Source organism: Nuphar pumila, chromosome 3 (genome assembly GCF_984573655.1).
Source record: "Nuphar pumila chromosome 3, dmNupPumi1.hap1.1, whole genome shotgun sequence".
In the NCBI taxonomy this organism is placed as follows: Eukaryota; Viridiplantae; Streptophyta; class Magnoliopsida; order Nymphaeales; family Nymphaeaceae; genus Nuphar; species Nuphar pumila.
The window spans coordinates 61,875,706-61,895,887 of NC_143251.1; the positions used below are offsets into that span (position 1 = coordinate 61,875,706).

Below are 20,182 nucleotides of genomic sequence, written 5' to 3' on the forward strand. Positions count from 1 at the left end.
CAATGCTTTTCCTTCAACTCTCTATAAATAGACTCTACTCCCATTGGTAAGAATCTTCATCAAGGTTGAACCATGGGTAGGGATCTTCCTCTAATGGCTCTGCTGCTGGTAATGATTGTGGCAATGGAATTTGTTGGCATTGCAAGCGCGCAAGTTCCATAACAACAGTGTATGAGGGACCAAACCCTCCTCTCTTAAGTGCGGTTGCCATACCATTAAGCACCCACCCTGGTGGTGGATATTACCACCTTCCTTGGTACAAGTATCATTTCTAGAGAAAGCCTGCAGTGTTTATACCCACTTCCATACTGTAGAGGAAAAATGTTATTAAACCTCATTGTAGCGTAGAAGGATAATACCATGGCAAATAATGAGAGTGAAAATCACGACTAGTTGTCGAGGACAGGGATCCCATCATTGGAAATAGGATGGGTTTCGTCGTACATTCAATCCAAGCCACTCATCTAGCCGTTGATTGGATTGTATGAATGATGGGAACCCATCTTATTTCAAATGATGGGAGCCGTACCCATGTCATCGGAAGACTAAAACCAAGTGTTTCAACCTGCTTTTAATTGGTAACCGTTAAATAAGGGTGGCCATCTGACCGGGCCGTTGGGTTCTTAGTGGGATCGGGTTTGAAGAGAAACCCATGACCCCGGCCTATTGGCCCAACGGGCCAATGTGAAGCGCCCGTTCCTGCCCAAGCTCATTTATACATTATTTTTTAATAAAAATAAGTACATTAATTCTTAAAAAAACAAAAAAATAATTTAAGTAAAAAACATAAATTTTAAAATAACACAAAACATCTAAAAGTCTTTTTTAATATTTCCAAAATAAGAGATATAACAACTTGAAATAGAAATACTAATTTGTTCCAAAAGAAATTGACTGTTTTTGCCATCAGACGAGGACCATTTTAACAAAAATTTTGAATCACGCATGGGTCTCTATTAATTACAAAAGCTTTCAAATTAAATAATATGACTGTTCTGCCCTCATGAAAGACTAGTATGTAAATTAATGATGGGGTTTTCCTTCAATTTTGTAACAAAATTGGGCAAAACAAAAACAATTTTGCAAAACCCATTGAAAAACCGATCTGTTGGAATGTGACCATCGTTTGAATCCATATATGAAATTTGGGTAACAACAACAAAAAAACCATTTCGTACTCGGATTTGGAAGGTGTTCTGAACCCTTTGCTGTGCTGTGTTGTCATGAAAGAAAAACTCTGATGACCATCAAGTGAGTAAAGATTTTAAAACAACAAGCCTTGATTACCACAAGATGAAATCACAGGAGGAGCCATTTCTGGATCATAGAGACCATTTCTTAAAGTAGTTATTGAAACATAAAATTGAAAAACAAAAAGGCTTTTGGAAACTCTATCATCCCACCATTTTATTAGTGCCCGGCCAAGAGAGAGAGAGAGAGAGAGATGCTGAAAAACGCTGAAGGTTAGGGAATGTTAACGAGCTAGAGTTGGACCCTGATCCAGGTCCAGGTTCATTCAAGACCAAATGATCGACTTTCCTAATGTGTTCAGAGTCTTGATATATGATGACCACATTTGTGCTTAGAAATAGGGGGTTTTAGAGGCATTGTGACAAATATTGCGAGAAAAATGAATTTCTCGTTAAAAAATTAAGATATATTCGGTAACAGATAAAAACAGTGTTTGTTTTTTGCGAGATTTTTTATTTATCGTGAAATTAACTTTTTTGACAAAATACCACGTTATTTTCGCGAGAAATAGAAAATCTCACGAAAATAACAGAATACCTTTCCTTTCCTTTTTGTTTTTTTCACCCACCCTGAATGGACGCCCCCAAACCCCCACCTTTCCCCGTCGCCCTTTACCTCTTGCTCGTTTCCTCTGCCTCTCTCGAACCCTAGCACGCACCATTCAGAGGTTTTGGCCGGTGAATAGGAATCGGCTGTGGACCAGCGGGCGGTCAATCGGTGTCTGAGGCGTCGGAAACTGTCCGGTAAGTCCAAATCTGCCTCTCTCTCTCTCTCTCTCTCTCTCTGGGTGGCGGTGGACTGATCTGGTGGAGGTTTTGGTGGTGGGATGGAGGTCTGGAGCAAGGAGTGGATTTGGAGGTTGGAGCTGCCAGTGGTGGAGATCTGGGCCATGGAGGAGGATTTTTTTTTTGAGGTCTGGGTGGTGGAGCAGAGGTTGGTTGTGGGTTTGGTGTAGGAGCAAGTGTTGGAATTGGAATTGGTGGAGGAGGTGGAGGTGGGTTTGACGGTGAAGGTGGAGGCGGAAAAAAAAATAGACACTTTGGCCGCTCTTTTAGATGGCCAAAACATCGTGATATTCTCACTTATAATGAAAATATCGTGATTTTTAAATTTATTCTGCTATTTCTCTAAAAAAATCTGTTGCTTTGTATTTTTTTTTTATAAAATAACTTCTTTATATTTTAGTTCCTAACTTTAATTCAATTATATTTTTACTGATATTCTCTTTTATCAAAATGTCAAAAATGTGCTATTGAAAAAAAATGTGAAAATTGAAAATTTTAATTTCTCGTGAGAATTTAGCTGCCACTGTTTCCCCGTTTTAGACTTATCACTGTGCATATGTATAAATAAACTCACTTCTTCTTCCTTGAAAACAATGTGTGTAGCATATGAGAAATGAAATAGCAGGTTTAATTCTAAGTTTTTTTTTTTGTCACTAATAACATGCGTTGCTACCTCTATCTACCCTACTCTAAATATAATGTATGTTTTTTTGGTATTATACTTTTAATTAAATACTTCAATAAATGGATTGTTCATTAGGAAATTATTCCTGTAGCATAAGATGACCTTTATGGGACTTGTTTAAATTCCGTTTTTCACATTTCATTGTGAAGCTGCTTTCTTGCATTCCCCTAAGAATTTGTGCTATGTAAGGCATGTAGTATTTAGGTGGGTGATTAATCCATTAAGCATGACTTAGTTTTGGTTATGCTCTCAATTTTCATAAGTTTTTTACAAGTTCCAATGTGTTACATAGTTGGCATATTGATAATTGTACAAAATGAAGTAGCTATTTTATAAGAAAATAAAGCTTGCCGTTGCATCTTAATGATGTAGTTGATAGTTCATAGTTCATACTTATAGATATGATTATTTGGAATTCAAAGTGGATTTTATTTTTTTCATGTAAATTTTAATTGTATAATTAGTTTCTTTTATTTGTTAATTTTTTTTGAGAAATTATTTGGTTTTTTATATTTTTCCGATAAAAACTCGAGAAAAATAAAAAAATTTGAAAATCTCACGAGAATTTCATAGTCGAGAAATTGTAGTTTTACACTTTTGTCACTATGGTTACATAACAAATTTTCATACGAAATAATTTTCACATGATGCTGGTTTTGTTGAGAAAAAAGGAAGAGTGAAACAAACATGCCCTGAGAGGGCATTTGTTACACGCCCCTGCAGAAAAACAAGTTTGCACCAAACACCCTCTCCCGCAAAACATTGCTTCACTCTGATTTCATGCGATTGTGAAGCATGAAAGACGGGGGCCCACCATACACTTCTCATGGGTGTTAATTTCACTGCCAATGGGGCCTCTTTCTCATGTTTTCGGGGTGAAACAAACATCCCTGGGGGTGTTTTTTCGAAAGGGTCCCCCTTTCTTATGAAAGAGGGGCTCTTTCCAATGGGGGCTGAAACGAATGCCCCCCTGGGGAAGTAGGTGTGGACCTACAAATTAGATGGCCGTCCCCCGTTTTCATACAAAATCGGCGTTGCACCACCCCCGGAGAACTACTTCCCCCGTGGCCTTGTGGGGTTGCCTTTGTGGCAAAAGGCAATTCCCACGCATAATCATGTAAAACAAATGCCCCTACAGCAAAGTCTATTTCCTTCTACCTAGAAAGTTGTAAACCTTCTCGGTGGAATTCAATACTCTCTCTCTCAAATTGTCTCCAGATTTCTCAACTCTGAAGGAACCCATTGGTTTGTTTCCCTTTCTCTCATCTATTCGCCAGTTTGATCTCACAGAGAGGATGGATTCAGATGAAGAGGTGAGAGTCCCAATCAGCCAAAGGAAGGAGTGGAGCGACGTGAAGCCCCTCCCTCAGGACGATGGCCCCAACCCCGTCGTCCCCATCGACTACTCCCCTGAGTTCCAGGAGACCATGGACTACTTCCGAGCCGTCTACGCTGCCGACGAGCGCAGCCCCCGCGCGCTCGAACTCACCGCCGAGGCCATCGAATTGAATGCCGGCAACTACACCGTGAGCTCTGCCCTCTACATTCTTTTGATTCCTTTTTCTTTTCTTTTTTTCCCTTGGTGGTGATTGAGACTGTTTAATTCTGAAGGTACCCATCTGGAGTTCTGATCTAATACTTTCTCTTCCTCTTGTTTGTCTGATGGATTCATGATAATTAAGCTATTATGTGTATTTGGGTTTACTATATTCTGGTTTTCTGTTTTTTGGGTCCTTTTCCTTTTTCTTAGTTAAAAGCTTTTCCTTTTTTGATAGGTTAGCTGGGTTTAGGCAGGCCCTCTAAATATGTGACCATGGTACTAACTATATTAACTATATCACGTCTAGATGATTCAAAACTTTGGCCATTTTTCTATTTTTTTATTTATGGAAATTAATAGAGAGAAAGAGGTGGTTACACATTTTTCATTCTATTTTTCTTATTTGTTTATTATGACAATTAAGAGAGAGGAGAGGTGGTTACACATTTTTCATTCTATTTTTCTTATTTGTTTATTATGACAATTAAGAGAGAGGAGAGGTGGTTAGACGTTTTTGAGGTTGATGAAACAAATTACAATATGCCATGTAAGTAACAATTTTTTTTTCGAGAACTCTATGGAGAAGGGGCAAACAAAGTTTTAATTTCACTATCACGACACATGGTGAGAACATCATTTTAAGAAAAGTAACAAAGCCTGTATTTTTGACACCTAGTGCCCTTTTATAATATTTAGGAAAGGATGCAAGAAGAGATATGATCTCCTTGCCTTATTTTCCCATTAGCTATCATAGCAGCAGAAGTAGATTTTACACGCATCTAAAAAGTTCTTAAGAATTTTCTAAAAAGTTTATCGCTGGCTTTGGCAAGGTCTGATTTCTAAATGACATGTTTTTGGTGCTTTTACATAGCGAGTCACAAACTCATGTATCTTGAATGCTTTGATATCTTAAAAATATCTTTGGTTGTCTAAAATAATTCTTTGCAATATTTGTCTTATGTGAAATTTGTGATAGTTAATGTCTTTTATTTCTAAAGGTGTCCATTTAGGGCGTTGATATGATAAATTGATTTTAATGATGTTCTCAATGTTTTTAGAGATGTGCACAACATTATGGGCATTTGGGAGTAGGGACTGCTAAAGAGTAACTTTTTCTTTTCTTGGTGGTAGGATGTTAATTTTGAAAACATCCTGTTTGGGCATTGGTGTACTGCATCTATTTACATTTTGTTAGTCATGAATTTATAATGTTGTTTTCGTTTTTCAGTACTGGGGATTCCAAAAGTTGGGTGCTTTCCCCCACTTGTTATTGCATGGGGCCATGGGCTATGTTTTTGTGAAGGGTTTATTATGTCTACAATGCGTTGTTATAGACTCTCTCTCTCTCATCAATTTTTGTTGGATAATGGTTGGCTTCTTAGTGTATAGACATAAATAATTTATTAGATAGCCAGTTCTCAAGAAAAAAGCACTGGTGATTGGTGCAAGTCACTATGAAACTAAAAGAACACAAACACACACGAAAACACTCAATATAACGTGGTTCGACAATATCAATGGCTACGTCCATGGGAAAACAGCTCTCGCTTCAGGTCACCTGAGAGCCTTGCTGTTATTCTATTTATAACAGAGAAGCTCCTCAATGAGAGGAGTCCGAGATACACAATTTTCATATTTAGAATCCTCATTACAAAAGGTTTTACATTCCTCAACTATCTTGGACTCTTGATCAGCCTTATCGTGGAGAGTTCTGGAAACTCGATCAGTGTTGGACTCTTGAGAGAGTCTTCTGGAAGGCTGTTCAGCATTGGACTCTTGAGAGAGTCTTCTGGAAGGTCAATCGATATTGGGCTCTTGAGAGAGTCCATTGTGTCCAATGTATCCAACTAAAACCTGTGCTCTAATATCCCCCCTCAAGTTCAATGGGATAGGAAGCACATTGAGCTTGTGACAAAGGTTCTGATGACGTGGTGAAGGAAGAGGCTTAGTGGGTACATCGGCAAGCTGGTCCTTCGTGGAAATATAGTGAACATGTAACGCTCTTTTGGCAATCTTCTCTCTAACAAAATGCAGATCAATTTCAATATGTTTGCTGCAATTATGAAACATTGGATGAGCCTCTAAATAAGAGGCCCCAACACTATCACACCAGAGGATAGGAATATGTGCACACAACACACCCAACTCTTGTAAAAGATATTGGAGTGAAGTCACTTCAGCCGTGGCATTAGCAATGGCTCTCTATTCTGATTTAGTATTGGACCGGGAGACGACATACTGTTTCTTGGAGCTCCATGAAATTAGGCTGGACCCCAAAAAGATGGCCAATCTGCTGGTTGACCGACGATCATTGGGACATCCTGCCCAATCAGCATCTGAGTATGCTGAAAGAATTGGGTTAGAGGACTATTTTAGGAGAAAACCATAATGGATAGTCCCCTTCAGATATTGGAGGATGCGTTTTACTGCTGCCCAATGAGTGTTGGTCGGTACATGCATGAACTAATGACAAATGAGATATCTAGCTGGGTGAGAGTGGCATATTGCAAGGCCCCCACTATGCTTCTACACAAAGTAGGGTAACTGGATTTTGACCCTGAACTAGCTGACAATGGAGGAGATAGAGCCATAGACTTGGAGACAGGCTTTGCCCTTTGCATGGACATCTTCATTAGAAGATCTAAAATATATTTTTTCTGAGATAATACAAGGCCATGCTAACTTAAGTTTGCTTTGAGGCCCAGAAAGAAATGAAGAGGACCAAGATCTTTAACCGCAAACACATCACTAAGTTTGTCAATTAACTGCTGTACTAGCTGAGAAGAGCTACCCATGACTATGATATCATCGACATTGATTAAAACATAGACAACCCCTTGAGTTTTCTTGCGCATGCGTCTGTACTGGCTTCAATAAAACCAAGAGTTTGAAGACATGAACTCAATTGAGCGAACCAGGCTCTAGGAGCATGCTTGAGACCGTACAGGGCTCTTTGAAGTTTGCACACACATCTTCAAACAAATAAACATGCAAAAAGGCATTTTGCACATCCAATTGATGAATAGTCCACCCATAATTAACAATCAGGGAGAGAATCAACCTAATAATGGCAGGCTTGACCACCGGGCTGAACATTTTAAAAAATAATCTAAACCCTCTTATTGATTGTATCCTTTGGCAACTAATCGTGCCTTGTAATGTTCTAGGATTCCGTCAGCTCGTCTTTTGATTTTAAAAATCCACTTGCAACCAACAACATGCAACCAATAACATGTGGAGCTTTATTAATAGGTACTAGGGTCCATCTCTTATTTTTGAGAAGAATATCATATTCTTTTTGCATAACATCACATTACTTGCTGTCTTGGAAGGTTTTCTTAAAAGAAACAGGTTCTTGGTCTCGAAGGAGTGCAGTTAGAAGGACAGTGGGAATAAGATATTTTGTTACTTGAAAAACATTGGTTTTCAAAGTCTCTTCTTGAAACCGAGTGTCCATATGGTGAGTTTTGGTTGGTGGATCATGATTGATGGGTATAGTTTCAAGGATTTGGTTATTGGGTATTTGGTCCACGAGAGGGAGTCAGATGAAGGAGACGTTGGGCATGGTTCTTCAAGAGATGAGGAACTTTGTGTCCTATTGGCCTCTAACGAAACTATCTTAGAGGTAGTCAGAGGAGAGAAGATGATAACAAGGCTTTCTACTTTGGATGTTTTGGGCATAGATTGAACTGTGCTCTTAAATGAAAAACTGTTTTCATAAAAAACAACACGACGAGAGGTATACATTTTTCCAGAGGATAGGCTAAGACAATAGTACCCATGATGTCGTGGAGCATAACCCATAAACACACATTTTTCAAATTTAAAATCCAGTTTATTTCTCCTATAGGGGTGCAAGCAAGGGTAACAGACACATCCAAACATTCTTAAGAAATTAGAATCAGGATCATCATTGAAAAGTTTCTTCATAGGAGAAACACCATTAACAACTTTAGAGGGAATGCAATTAATTAGATAAATCGTTGTACTAAAAGCAAACGTCCAATATTTAGATGGAATACCAGCTTGTGCCATCATGGACAAGCCTATGTCAACAATGTGCTGATGTTTGCGTTCACCAGCCCCATTTTGTTCATGAGTGTGGGGACACGAAATTCTGTGTTCAATACCACACTCACCTAAATATTTAGAAAGAGCTTGATATTCTCCTCCCCAATGAGAATGAAGATACTTTATTTTTCTCCTTACAAGACTTTCAGCAAGCATCTTAAATTCTTTGAAAACATCTGTAACTTTAGTTTTTTGCTTAAGAAGTTAAAGTTAGGTAAATTTAGAATACTCATCTATGAATGCAACATAGTTCTATCACCATTATTTTCGGTCACTTAGGCAAGCCCCCACACATCAGACGCACATTAGAAGAATATTCGAGAGGTAAATTGTGACATTTTCCTTTCAAACATGCGTCACACACATTATTATCAACCAAATTTTCATATGGAAAATCAAATTTATTTAGCATATGTTGCACCACTCGCAAAGCAGGGTGTTCTTATGCCATTGTCCAATGGACGTCCTCTTACCAACGTAAACCTCCTTGGTGGCGCTCCCAATATGAAACCAGTAAAAAGACCTTCCTTGTTCCTTGTAGGAGTCACTTTCTTGTGCGATGATACTTCACACAATACAGATTAGCAATAAGACATCATTATCCTTGCAAAATCTTTGAACTGATAACAAATTTTTAGTAATACTTGGCACATGCAAAATATCCTTCATAAGTAAATTATGATGAAAATTAAAGGAACCAATATGATTGATTTTCAAATATGAACCATCACCAATCTTTACCGAATCGGGACCTTGATATTCGCTATGAATTGACAGATTGTTGGTGTCGTTGGTAACATGATGGGTAGCTCCTGTGTCTGTGTACCATACTTCATCACTATAAGCAGACGTATTTGAGTGGGGCACAACATGCAGGGCAATGAGAGAAGATGAGGACAGTTGACCTTGTGTCATATTTGAGATCTGGTAACACTAACGGGTTGTGTGACCAGGTTTGTCACAATACTGACATACAACCCTAGACCGGTCACCCTGATTGTTATTGAATCTATCACCTGACCTGGCACAACCTTTATTGTTTCCATGACCACCTCTACCACGACCTGATTGTTTGACATAAAAGTTTGCAGTCGGGACATAGGTGTTAATCTTGACATCATCGAAATCTTTGATCCGAGACTTCATGAACTAACAATAGGCTATGCAGCTCATCTAAGGTGATGGGCTCTTTCTGGGTTTCTATGGATGTCTTAAATGACATGTACCCACTTGTGAGTCCTCTCAATATTTGAAGAATCATATCTTCTTCATCCACGGGCTTAGAAGGAACTGCTAGTTGGTGTGCAAGGGCTCTGGCTTACTGGAAATACTCATCTATAGTCCAACTTCCTTTCTTAAGGTCATGCAACTGTGATTTGAGTTGCATAATATGAGATCTGGTTTGGGCAACATACGGTCTTTTCAGGGCAGACCACACGACATGCCCATATTGCAACCCAACTATTTGGGTGTGAATGGGCTCAACCAATGACGATATAATCTAACTTAAGATGAGTTGGTCATGTTTCAACCATTCAATATAAGCAGGATTCAGTTCTACTAAATCTCCAAGAAATTTTGGTGGTGCGGGCTTGCTGCCATCAACTATTTGGGTGTGAATGGGCTCAACCAATGACGATATGATCTAACTTAAGATGAGTTGGTCATGTTTCAACCATTCAATATAAGCAGGATTCAGTTCTATTGAATCTCCAAGAAATTTTGGTGGTGCGGGCTTGCTGCCATCAACGTACCTCATAAGGCCATACGTGTGCAATATCAGAATAAATTGATACTCCCAGAGAAGATAATTCTTTGAGGTCAATTTGATGGACAGATAATGATGCACATTACTCGGCATAGAAGAATTCAAACTGGAAATCATACCAGATGTAGAGGAAGACGAACCTAACATTGAACTTGAGTGCTCCATCACGATCAACTAGATGATGTAGATTTATGGTGGTTCTGATACCATAAAAGAACACAAACACAAACGAAGACACTCAATATAACGTGGTTTGGCAATATCAATGCCTGCGTCCATGGAAAAATGACTCTCACTTCAGGTCACCTGAGTGCCTTGCTGTTATTCTATTTATAACAGAGAAGCTCCTCATTACAAAAGGTTTTACATACCTCAACTATCTTGGACTCTTGATCGACCTTATCGTGGAGAGTTCTCGAAACTCGATCAATGTGGACTCTTGATCGACCTTATCGTGGAGAGTTCTAGAAACTCGATCAATGTTGGACTCTTGAGAGAGTCTTTTGGAAGGCTGTTCCACATTGGACTCTTGAGAGAGTCTTCTGGAAGGTCGATCGGTGTTGGGCTCTTGAGAGTGTCCAACTGGACCTTGAGAGAGTCCACCGTGTCCAACATATCCAGCGTGAGCCTGTGTTCTAACAAAAACACCGTTCTACTAATTTTCCAGTGCAAGTTACTATGAAACACCATTCTACTAATTTTCTCTAATTATAGTGCTTGGTTTGATTTTGTGCTTTCCCTTATCTTTTTTGTCCAATGCAGAGTTACCGGAGGCTTCTTAGATAAGTGGGAAGCCCACTTCCCTGAAACTCGCTTCGGAAGCGTGATACTCCTCGCTTCCGAAACTTCATGAGAATTTTGATTCTCTCATGCTTCTCCTATGCTTTCCATACACTTCATCTTCTTCTTATATGTTCTCTCAATCTACTTTTCATGATTTTTATGTGTTCTCTCTCACGCTTCTCTTAATTTCATGTGTTTTCTCTAAATTGGCAGTCATCATTTTTAGATTTTGTTAAAATTTTAATTCTTACACTAAAATATCATGAAATTTAAGAATAATCACATTATTTTAGTTTTTATTTGCATTCTATTTTAATTTCTATTCAATTCTTATATTGTTTTTTATTCCTCGCTTCCCGCTTCCTATACATTTTAAAATGCATCGCTTCTCGCTTCCGCTTCCCGTATCGTTTCCCGCTTCCGCTTCCTAGTATGGCAACCTTGGTCCAAAGACACATTCAGCAAGATGTTTCGTTCTCTTGTAAACTGGAGGGATGTAAATGGTGTCCAACATTTTTGGCCTCTGCAGATTAGGTGACTACACAAATCATGGTATACAAATACAATATTAGTGAAATTAGTTGTGTGAGCTATCATGGTTTTCAGTGGACCTGATCTGTAAACATGGGTCATTCATCGTGTAGCTTTTGTTTAAACTGTTTATGGCTTATAAGATGGGTAAATTAGTTATAGTAACTACTGTTATTTTTAATCAGGTTGATGCATATTTGTTGCTTCTTGATTGTTAAATGCTTATTTTGACACCATATTAATAAAAGATACATCTTTCTTTTTACCATAGATCTGGCATTTTAGGCGTCATATACTTGAGGCACTCAATATTAACTTGCATGATGAATTGGGCTTCATTGAACATATTGCAGAAAGTACCTCAAAGAACTACCAGATCTGGTGAGTTCACTATTGGTGTTCTGCATGTTTTCTATTGCTCACTGTTATTTTTAGCACTTTTAGTCATTAATATAAAATTGCCTTTCATATCTTGGCGGGTATTCTGCTGCCTCTTTTTGTTGCTGCTTGAGCAAAAAAAAAAACACATAGCTTTCTATTTGTGCTGCAAGGAACATTGATCTGAATAATAAATCTTCCAGGCATCACCGCCGTTGGGCTGCTGAGAAACTTGGAACTGAAGCAACCAAAAAGGAACTAGAATTTACTAAGAGGATACTATCCAGTGATGCTAAGAACTATCATGCCTGGTCTCACAGGCAGGTAAGGTGTTCACTTTTTGAATTTCTTATGATTCTGTTACTCTGTTGGTCTCTTGTTGAAGAACTGAGGCTGAATGTTTTTAATGCGAAACTTGATTGATTGTGTCTTTTCTTGTCCCATTTGGTTTTTTTTTTTCGAATTATCATTCAGTTGTTTTAGTCCTAATTCTTGATGTTTCTGTGTTTAAGATATTTCTTGAAATGAAATTGTCTTTCATGCAGTGGGTTCTCCAAGCATTAGGTGGGTGGGAAAATGAACTTGAGTATTGTTATCAACTGCTTGAAGATGATGTGTTCAATAATTCTGCTTGGAATCAGGTAATGAGCCATGAATTTATGCATGCTTACCAAATAATTAGTTGTATTTGCTGTCTAATTTTGGCCTTTTCGCACACACACACACACACACACACACACACACAAGTTAAGGCATGTTTTGATCATGACTGACGGTTTCACCTTCTTCTCATAGAAACAACTCAATGATAATATAATTCCCAAGTCCTTCCCCTTTTCATCCATTACTCTTTTAAAGGATGTCTAGTTTTAACCATATCTGAGGTTAATAAAAGATATGTGCCAGCACCTTATGATTTCAGGTTCTTTGCTATCATATTTGCATTTGAAAATTTCTTGTCTGTCTTTTATGCCTGTAGCATATTTTTTCTCTTTATTATTGCTGTGATAGAGTTTATCCTTAAGGTCAGTTAATCTGAAAAGCTCCCTTAGGTCTGTAGCATATTTTATCTCTTTATTGTTGTTGTGCTTGGTCGTGTCCTTACAATCAGATAGTCCATTGATTAGGTGCTTGTTTGATATTGTTTTCCTTATTTCACATGTGTAAGTGCTCCTTTGGATGAGAAACAGTGACTTTCATAGGAAACTTGCATGTTGCTTTTTGAAATTCTCCCTCTTCCACTGGACATTTTCCTAATTTCCCATGCCCATGTGCGTGCGCGCGAGCACACACATTTTGCTAGTCTATTACAGGCATGCAATTCCGAGTTAATTCTACTCTTTTTGTGGACATCATTTTGCATTGGTAAGTTGCAAACAATGTCTTGCCAATTTCTTCGCTTCCATCTTCAATTTATCAATATATGGTACACTATGCAACTTTATCCACACAGTTTGTGTGTGTATTGACATGGAGTAAATTTTGAAATGGCAACTCCATCTACTACTAATTCAAAATGTTGCTACTTGCAGTCTTCTCAGTATTCTTGTGATAATTTTGGATCATCATTTTCAGTTATTGGCTTGCTTTGATATGTTTCATATCCCTTACAGTGTTTTGTATTAGTCTAGGAAGAAATGCCAAATCAATGTGATAGCTAGCTCACTGTTATCACACTCAGCCAAGCACTTCTTTGAGCAACTAGGGGTCTCTCCCTTATTTTTAGTGTGTGGCAAAAGTAAATCTGAGAATGTAAGAAACCTTGCTGCCTCTGCACAACAACTCTTCAACTAGTGGTTGTCGAAGATCTTAATAAGATGATTTCAGCCACTGAAAATGAAGAAGAATGAGCCAATTAGCTAGTGTGGTACTTCACCATGGACTTTCTAGTGTCAACCCTTTCTTAAACAAAAATGCCTTATTTCTAAATTAGGTTTTATCATTCTCATATTAAAAGATGAATTCTATTAGAGAAATTGTTGTAGGAAGTATCCACATCATTCCTAGCGGGTTTTGTCCAAGTAGCTTTGATGTCCCTTATGCACATGTCCTTTCTAGTCTAGTAATGTGTTGATAGGGGAATGGCCAAGCCTTATGTTGTCTACCAAAGAAATAAAGAAGGCAAATTGTCAAGCATGTTCATTTGTTTGTTCAGTAATAGATCCATATGTTTGTTATCTTTCGTTAATATTAAGACTAAGAAAAACCCATCTTAACTAGAGTAATGTGGGGCATAGGGATTTTACAATATGAGGTTTAAAGGATAGTAGAGCAAACACATAACATATGAAGCGCAAGTCTAGTGAAAGGGCTAGTAAGAAAGATGTAGTGAAGATAGAAGAGCTTGTTTGCTAGGCACAAACAGACCTGTTCAAATGTAAGCTGGATAGGATCTCTTCACTAGGATCCCTGTGTGGTGATTTTTTTTAAAAATTAATTGCCTTCTATTTTATTTTCTGCCTCTTTGTATTTGACTGTCCACACTTATGCTTTAATGAAAGTTCTTGACATTCCACAGTCATGCTTCAATGGAAGTTCATCTTTCCTCTTTAGAGAAAAAGGATGCTTATTGAAAAAAATGCATGTATTGTAATAATCTATTAAATTTTTTTGATATGCTGGCTCTATTATACAAGACAGTACGTTTCGTAAAGACATCACTTAATAGGATTGGTGCTGAATGGATGAAGTAGGGATAAGTTAATGTGGCTTATTATGCCCTCTGATTGAGGAGCTATTTTTGCAACACAAAACAGTAGTGAGACCAATCCTCCTATATGGAGTTGATTATAACAAAATTACAAGACACTGAGGAAATAAAAAAAGTGCATACAGCTGAGATACATATATATGGAGTCAAAGATATGATTGGTTGACATTTATGAGTTGTGTCAATTTTAAGTAATAATTTTCTAAGATGGTTTGAGCATGTTAAACAAAAATTTGTCACGACAACAAATACAAAAGTTAATGTGAATTAGTTGAGCTAGGAAAAGAGAGTTTTCAATGAAAACTTGAAAGGGAACTGTGTGTATGCATATAAAATATTGTGGGTGTCATCATTTTTAACTCTAGGGTAAGAATGAGTGAAGAAAATATCTCATAAAGCTGGCCATGCATAGTAGGGATAAGGTTTTATGATTATCATGATGATTGACTTTTTTTTTTTGTACTTTGAGTGTTGGTAATGTATTAGGTTCTGTGACGTGATATGTTTGACAGTTTTCCTTATTTGTATATATTTGTTATTGGGATTTGTATGCATGTTCTTCAGGGTTCATACCATTCTAGTGATTTCTTGTTCCATACACTTCCTTGGACACAGTATTGGTATGTGTATTGGGTTGAGACATTGCATAAACTTCTGTGACATGATATGTTCAACGATTTTCCTTATTTGTATATTTGTTATTGGGATAATATGCATGTTCTTGAGGATCCAATGTCATTTAGTGATTTTTGTTCTATTACACAAAGTCCTTAATGATATTAATTTACCTTCCTGTTCACAAAAGGCATTCCCTTAACATAAGAAAGCAATTTGATGTTACTATTTAAATTCTTTTCTATTATTCTGTTAGTTTTGTTTACATGCTCTTCACCATTTTTCCTCATTTTTGGTTCGTTTACTCTTATTTAATGGTAATGTATTAGGTTCTGTGACATGATATGTTTGACAGTTTTCCTTATTTGTATATATTTGTTATTGGGATTTGTATGCATCTTCTTGAGGTTCATGTCATTCTAGTGATTTCTTGTTCCATACACTTGATCCTTAGACACAGTATTGGTATGTGTATTGGGTTGAGTCATTGCATAAACTTCTGTGACATGATATGTTCAACGATTTTCCTTATTTGTATATTTGTTATTGGGATAATATGCATGTTCTTGAGGATCCAATGTCTTTTAGTGATTTTTGTTCTATTACACAGTGTCTTTAAGGATATTAATTTACCTTCCTGTTCACAAAAGGCATTCACTTAACATAAGAAAGCAATTTGGTGCCACCATTTCAATTCCTTTCTATTATGCTGTTAGTTTTGTTTATATGCTCTTCACCATTTCCCCTCATTTTTGCTTCATTTACTCTTATTTAATGGTGATGCACTTAGACACAGTGAGCCAACTCTCAACTCAGGTTGTAGGATTCCTCTCAGGCCGAGTCTAAATCGCAGAATAACAAGATTCAGATGATTAGGTTTTTGTTATCCATGTTTGTGTAAGGTTGTCACTACTTAATGTATATCTGGTTTGACAGTCATTACGAGCTATTTCCATGCTTTTGCAATTTGCATACTACGTGATATTCCCAGTTTAACAACTTGATTGTATGCTACAGAGATATTTTGTCATAACAAGATCTCCGCTATTGGGTGGTCTGCAAGCAATGAGAGGGTCTGAAGTAACATACACAGCTAATGCTATTAGAGGTAACCCTGAAAATGAGAGCCCTTGGAGATACTTAAGAGGTTTATACAAGGGCGACACAGAGTCTTTAATAAAGGATTCATATGTTTCTCAACTATGTCTTGAGATCTTGAGAAGAAACATTCACTATGTTTTTGCCCTGAGTCTGCTTCTTGATCTTCTCTGCTATGGTTTTCAGCCATCACCAGAGTTTGCAAGTTTGATAGAATCAGAGGGTGGTTCAAGTCAGACTACCAACCTAGCCATATCTATCTGTTCTATTTTAGAGCGAGTGGATCTGATGAGGTCAAATTATTGGTTTTGGCGAAAAGGCCATCTTCCTCCTGAGGTCTGCTGAGTCTCTTCATATATTGCTAATCATGTGTGTGGGTGGTATGTACACTGAGAGATTTGCAAGTTCTCAGATCTAATTACGGTGGGTACAGGGTTAGATCACTGTGAGGCTTGCTGCCAGAGCTGTATGGCTAGCCATTGCATCTGGTTGCGATTTCTTCATGATGGATGCTTCAGATTCTCTGGTTGATGGCATGTAGTCATTGACTGTTGATTAAAGGTAGATGAGATTGAGTTAGATTGATCAGTGCTAAATGTTGTACCATCTAAAACACAGTGCTGGATACATTTTGCTGGTGTTTTTGTTCTCGACATTTTCAAGATTTTCTGATTATCACATGAAGGGGAACTGTTATTTTCAGTAGCCTATACATGGGGTACTTGTGTGCTATTGGCCATTGTAAATGCATAAAGCCTCATCCAGCATTATTGAATTACAGCGCCTTCTCTAAAGGTTATCTTAATTGGATGCATTGGGTCGAACCCATATCTTTGTGACAATAGCTGATTAGCTTGCCAAACCAGTTCCCGTTCTTTTCCAGTTCCCTCACCTTTTATCTCCGACACACAAGGATGCAGTCGGGAGAAAGCAGCATCCCTTACCCAGACCTGACAGGTAAAACCGGGGTAGTTTCATTTCTCTCGGCTGACTTGGGCCTTGAGGGGGGCGTTTGAATTGACAGCATCCGGGGGGTGCTTGGGCCCATGTGTAGCTGCTCCCATGCAAACGTGGGACAGCACAGATGATACTGGCAGCGTTCCTTGGATGGTGTTTCACCTTATCGTGATGTTCTGCCCCTCCCTATGGAACATTGTGGGATGGACAAAATTTGACAAAAAAAGTGTAGTCGAGGGGTTATACCCTGACCCTCCTCTCCTTTCCCCCCTTCCTCTCTCGTCTCCCTCCTCTCCTCTCCAACAACTGTCACCAGCCTGGTGGTGAGCACATGGCGGTGACGAGCTCCGGTGGTAAACTCTTTCTCTCATGGTTCAAGTTAGGGTTAGGTTTGCAAAACCCTTAAAATAGGATTTACGGTTATTTTTTTCAAGTATACTTAGGTTTTAGGGAACTCCGCCTGTGTAGTTATACACTGCCGGTCCCAAGCCCGGATAAAGGAGGAGGGTTGCGGTAGGCCTGTGACAGCCAACATAAAAACTTTGTCATATCCTATGAAAATGAACCAATATGAGAATTTCGTTGGGGCGTTCCCTACTGAGCGACGCGCTGTACTCTCTAGGCCCGGAGGCAGTGATAAATGTGCAAGGGTTGCTAGGTCGTCGTCCAGAAGCGACGCGTCACACCGGCGCCCGGGTGTGGTGTCAAATAGGCAAGGGTTCCCTCACTTTGTTGGACGGGTGGGGGTAAAGAAGTTAGTCCAAGACCATAAAATTAGGTTAGCCACTTGGAACATAGGGTCTTTAACTGGTAAGTTGGTAGAGTTAGTAGATGTTATGTGTAGGAGAAAGATTGATATTTTATGTCTTCAAGAGACCAAATGGGTAGGTGAGAAAGCTAAAGTGATAGAACCTTGGGGATATAAGATTTGGTATACAGGAATAAATAGGAATAGGAATGGAGTAGGGATTGTTATGAGTCGTCAGTTTATAGATAATGTAGTTGAGGTCCGTAGGAAGGGTGATAAAATTTTACTTATTAAATTAGTATTAGGTACGGATATTATTAATATTATTAGTGTTTATGCACCTCAAGTAGGTTTAGATGATTCCATTAAGCATCAATTTTGGGAAGATTTAGATGGAGTAGTACAAGAGACATCTTATGGAGAAAAGCTTTTCATCGGCGGTGACCTTAATGGACATGTAGGCATTAGTAGGGATGGATTTGAGAATATCCATGGAGGCTATGGTATAGGAGAAAGAAATGAAAGTGGAGAAAGGATTTTAGATTTTTGTTTGTCCTATGATATGATCTTAGCAAACACTTGGTTTAGGAAGAGGGAGTCTCACCTAGTAACATTTAAAAGTGGGGTTAATACGAGTCAGATAGATTTTTTCCTACTTAGAAAGAGAGATAGGGGTTGTTGCATCGATTGTAAGGTTATACCAGGAGAAAGTGTAGCTACACAACATAGAGTCTTAATTTTAGATCTTAGAATTAGACAATGCCGCAAAAGGGATAGACATAGGATAGATCCTAGAATTAAGTGGTGGGCACTAAAAGGAGCTAAACAAGGAATGTTTGTAGAGCAGGTAGTTAAGGAAGTTGATTGGTGTCTCGAGGAGGATTCAGAATCAATGTGGAATAAGATAGCGGGTGGTATGAGAAAAGTAGCTAAGGAGGTATTGGGTGAGTCTAAAGGCGGTGCACCACTAGGTAAGGATACATCATGGTGGAACGAGGATGTCAAATTAGCTATTAAGGTTAAAAGAGAGTGTTATAGAAATCTAAGTAAGAGTCGTGATAATGAGAATTTGGAGAAGTATATGATAGCAAAGAAGGAAGCTAAAAAAGTTGTTCGAAACGCGAGGGCTAAGGTATATAAGGAGGTTTATGACAAGTTGGATACCAAAGAAGGCGAGAAGGATATTTATAGGCTTGCAAAGATGAGAGATAGGAAATCGAAGGATTTGAGTATGGTTAGATGTATCAAAGATGAAACGCAAAGGGTTTTAGTCAAAGATGAGGAGATTAAGGAGAGATGGAAAGATTATTTTGATAAGCTATTTAATGATAGTCATGCTCAAGATCTTGGAGACTTCTCCATTCCTTTTCATGAGATAAATCGTGACTTCATGCGCAAGATTCAAAAGAAAGAAATTGCAAAGGCTTTGAAGAAAATGAAATCAAGAAGGGCAGTTGGCCCAGATGGTATACCTATCGAGGCTTGGAAATGCTTGGGAGAGAAAGGTTTAGAATGGTTGACAAATCTTTTTAACTTGATTTGGCGAACAAATAAGATGCCTAATGAGTGGAGGAAGAGTACTTTGGTGCCTTTATATAAGAATAAGGGTGATATACAAGATTGCACAAACTATCGTGGTATAAAACTCATGAGTCATACTATGAAACTTTGGGAGAGGGTGATTGAGTCTAGGTTGAGGAAGGTTGTCATGATATCGGAGAATCAATTTGGTTTTATGCGTGGAAGATCAACTATGGAAGCTATACATCTTCTTAGACAACTTATTGAAAGATATAGAGAGAGGAACAAAGATTTGCATATGGTTTTTATTGATTTAGAGAAGGCATACGATAGAGTACCTAGGGACGTTCTCTGGTGGACAATGATGAAGAAAGGTGTTTCTCTCAAGTACATTAGTATAATTAAAGATATGTATGAAGGAGTAGTAACCAATGTCCGCACTTGTGGAGGGGTGACAACCAATTTCCCGATATCGGTTGGGTTACATCAAGGATCTGCTTTAAGCCCTTTCCTATTTGCAATAGTGATGGATGAGCTTACGAGATCAATTCAAGAAAATGTACCGTGGTGTATGTTGTTTGCTGATGATATTGTTTTGATTGATGAGTCTAGAGCTGGGGTTAATGCTAAGTTAGAATTATGGAGACAGACATTGGAAGCTAGAGGTTTTAAGTTGAGTAAGAGTAAGACTGAATATATGGAATGTCGGTTTAGTAAGCAACGAAGTAGTGATGGGAGTGT

At 38.2% G+C, this 20,182-nt stretch overlaps 1 protein-coding gene across 4 annotated transcripts; it reads left to right on the top strand.

Annotated features, from left to right (window-relative positions):
- Nucleotides 1-1,835: 1,835 nt before the first annotated feature.
- FTA (farnesyltransferase A) lies at nt 1,836-16,796 on the top strand. 4 transcript variants are annotated; one of them, XM_090001664.1, is made up of 7 exons: nt 1,836-1,994; nt 4,012-4,247; nt 11,686-11,795; nt 11,996-12,116; nt 12,338-12,433; nt 16,135-16,225; nt 16,402-16,796. In XM_090001664.1, exons 2-7 carry the CDS (start codon nt 4,017-4,019, stop codon nt 16,548-16,550), a joined length of 798 nt encoding a protein of 265 aa, XP_089857790.1. In that variant the 5' UTR covers nt 1,836-1,994; nt 4,012-4,016; the 3' UTR covers nt 16,551-16,796. The 4 variants fall into 4 exon arrangements, with proteins under 4 accessions (XP_089857790.1, XP_089857789.1, XP_089857787.1 ...); XM_090001663.1 differs by having other exon boundaries at nt 3,940-4,247; nt 16,135-16,796; XM_090001661.1 differs by having other exon boundaries at nt 3,999-4,247; nt 16,135-16,796.
- Nucleotides 16,797-20,182: the final 3,386 nt, after the last annotated feature.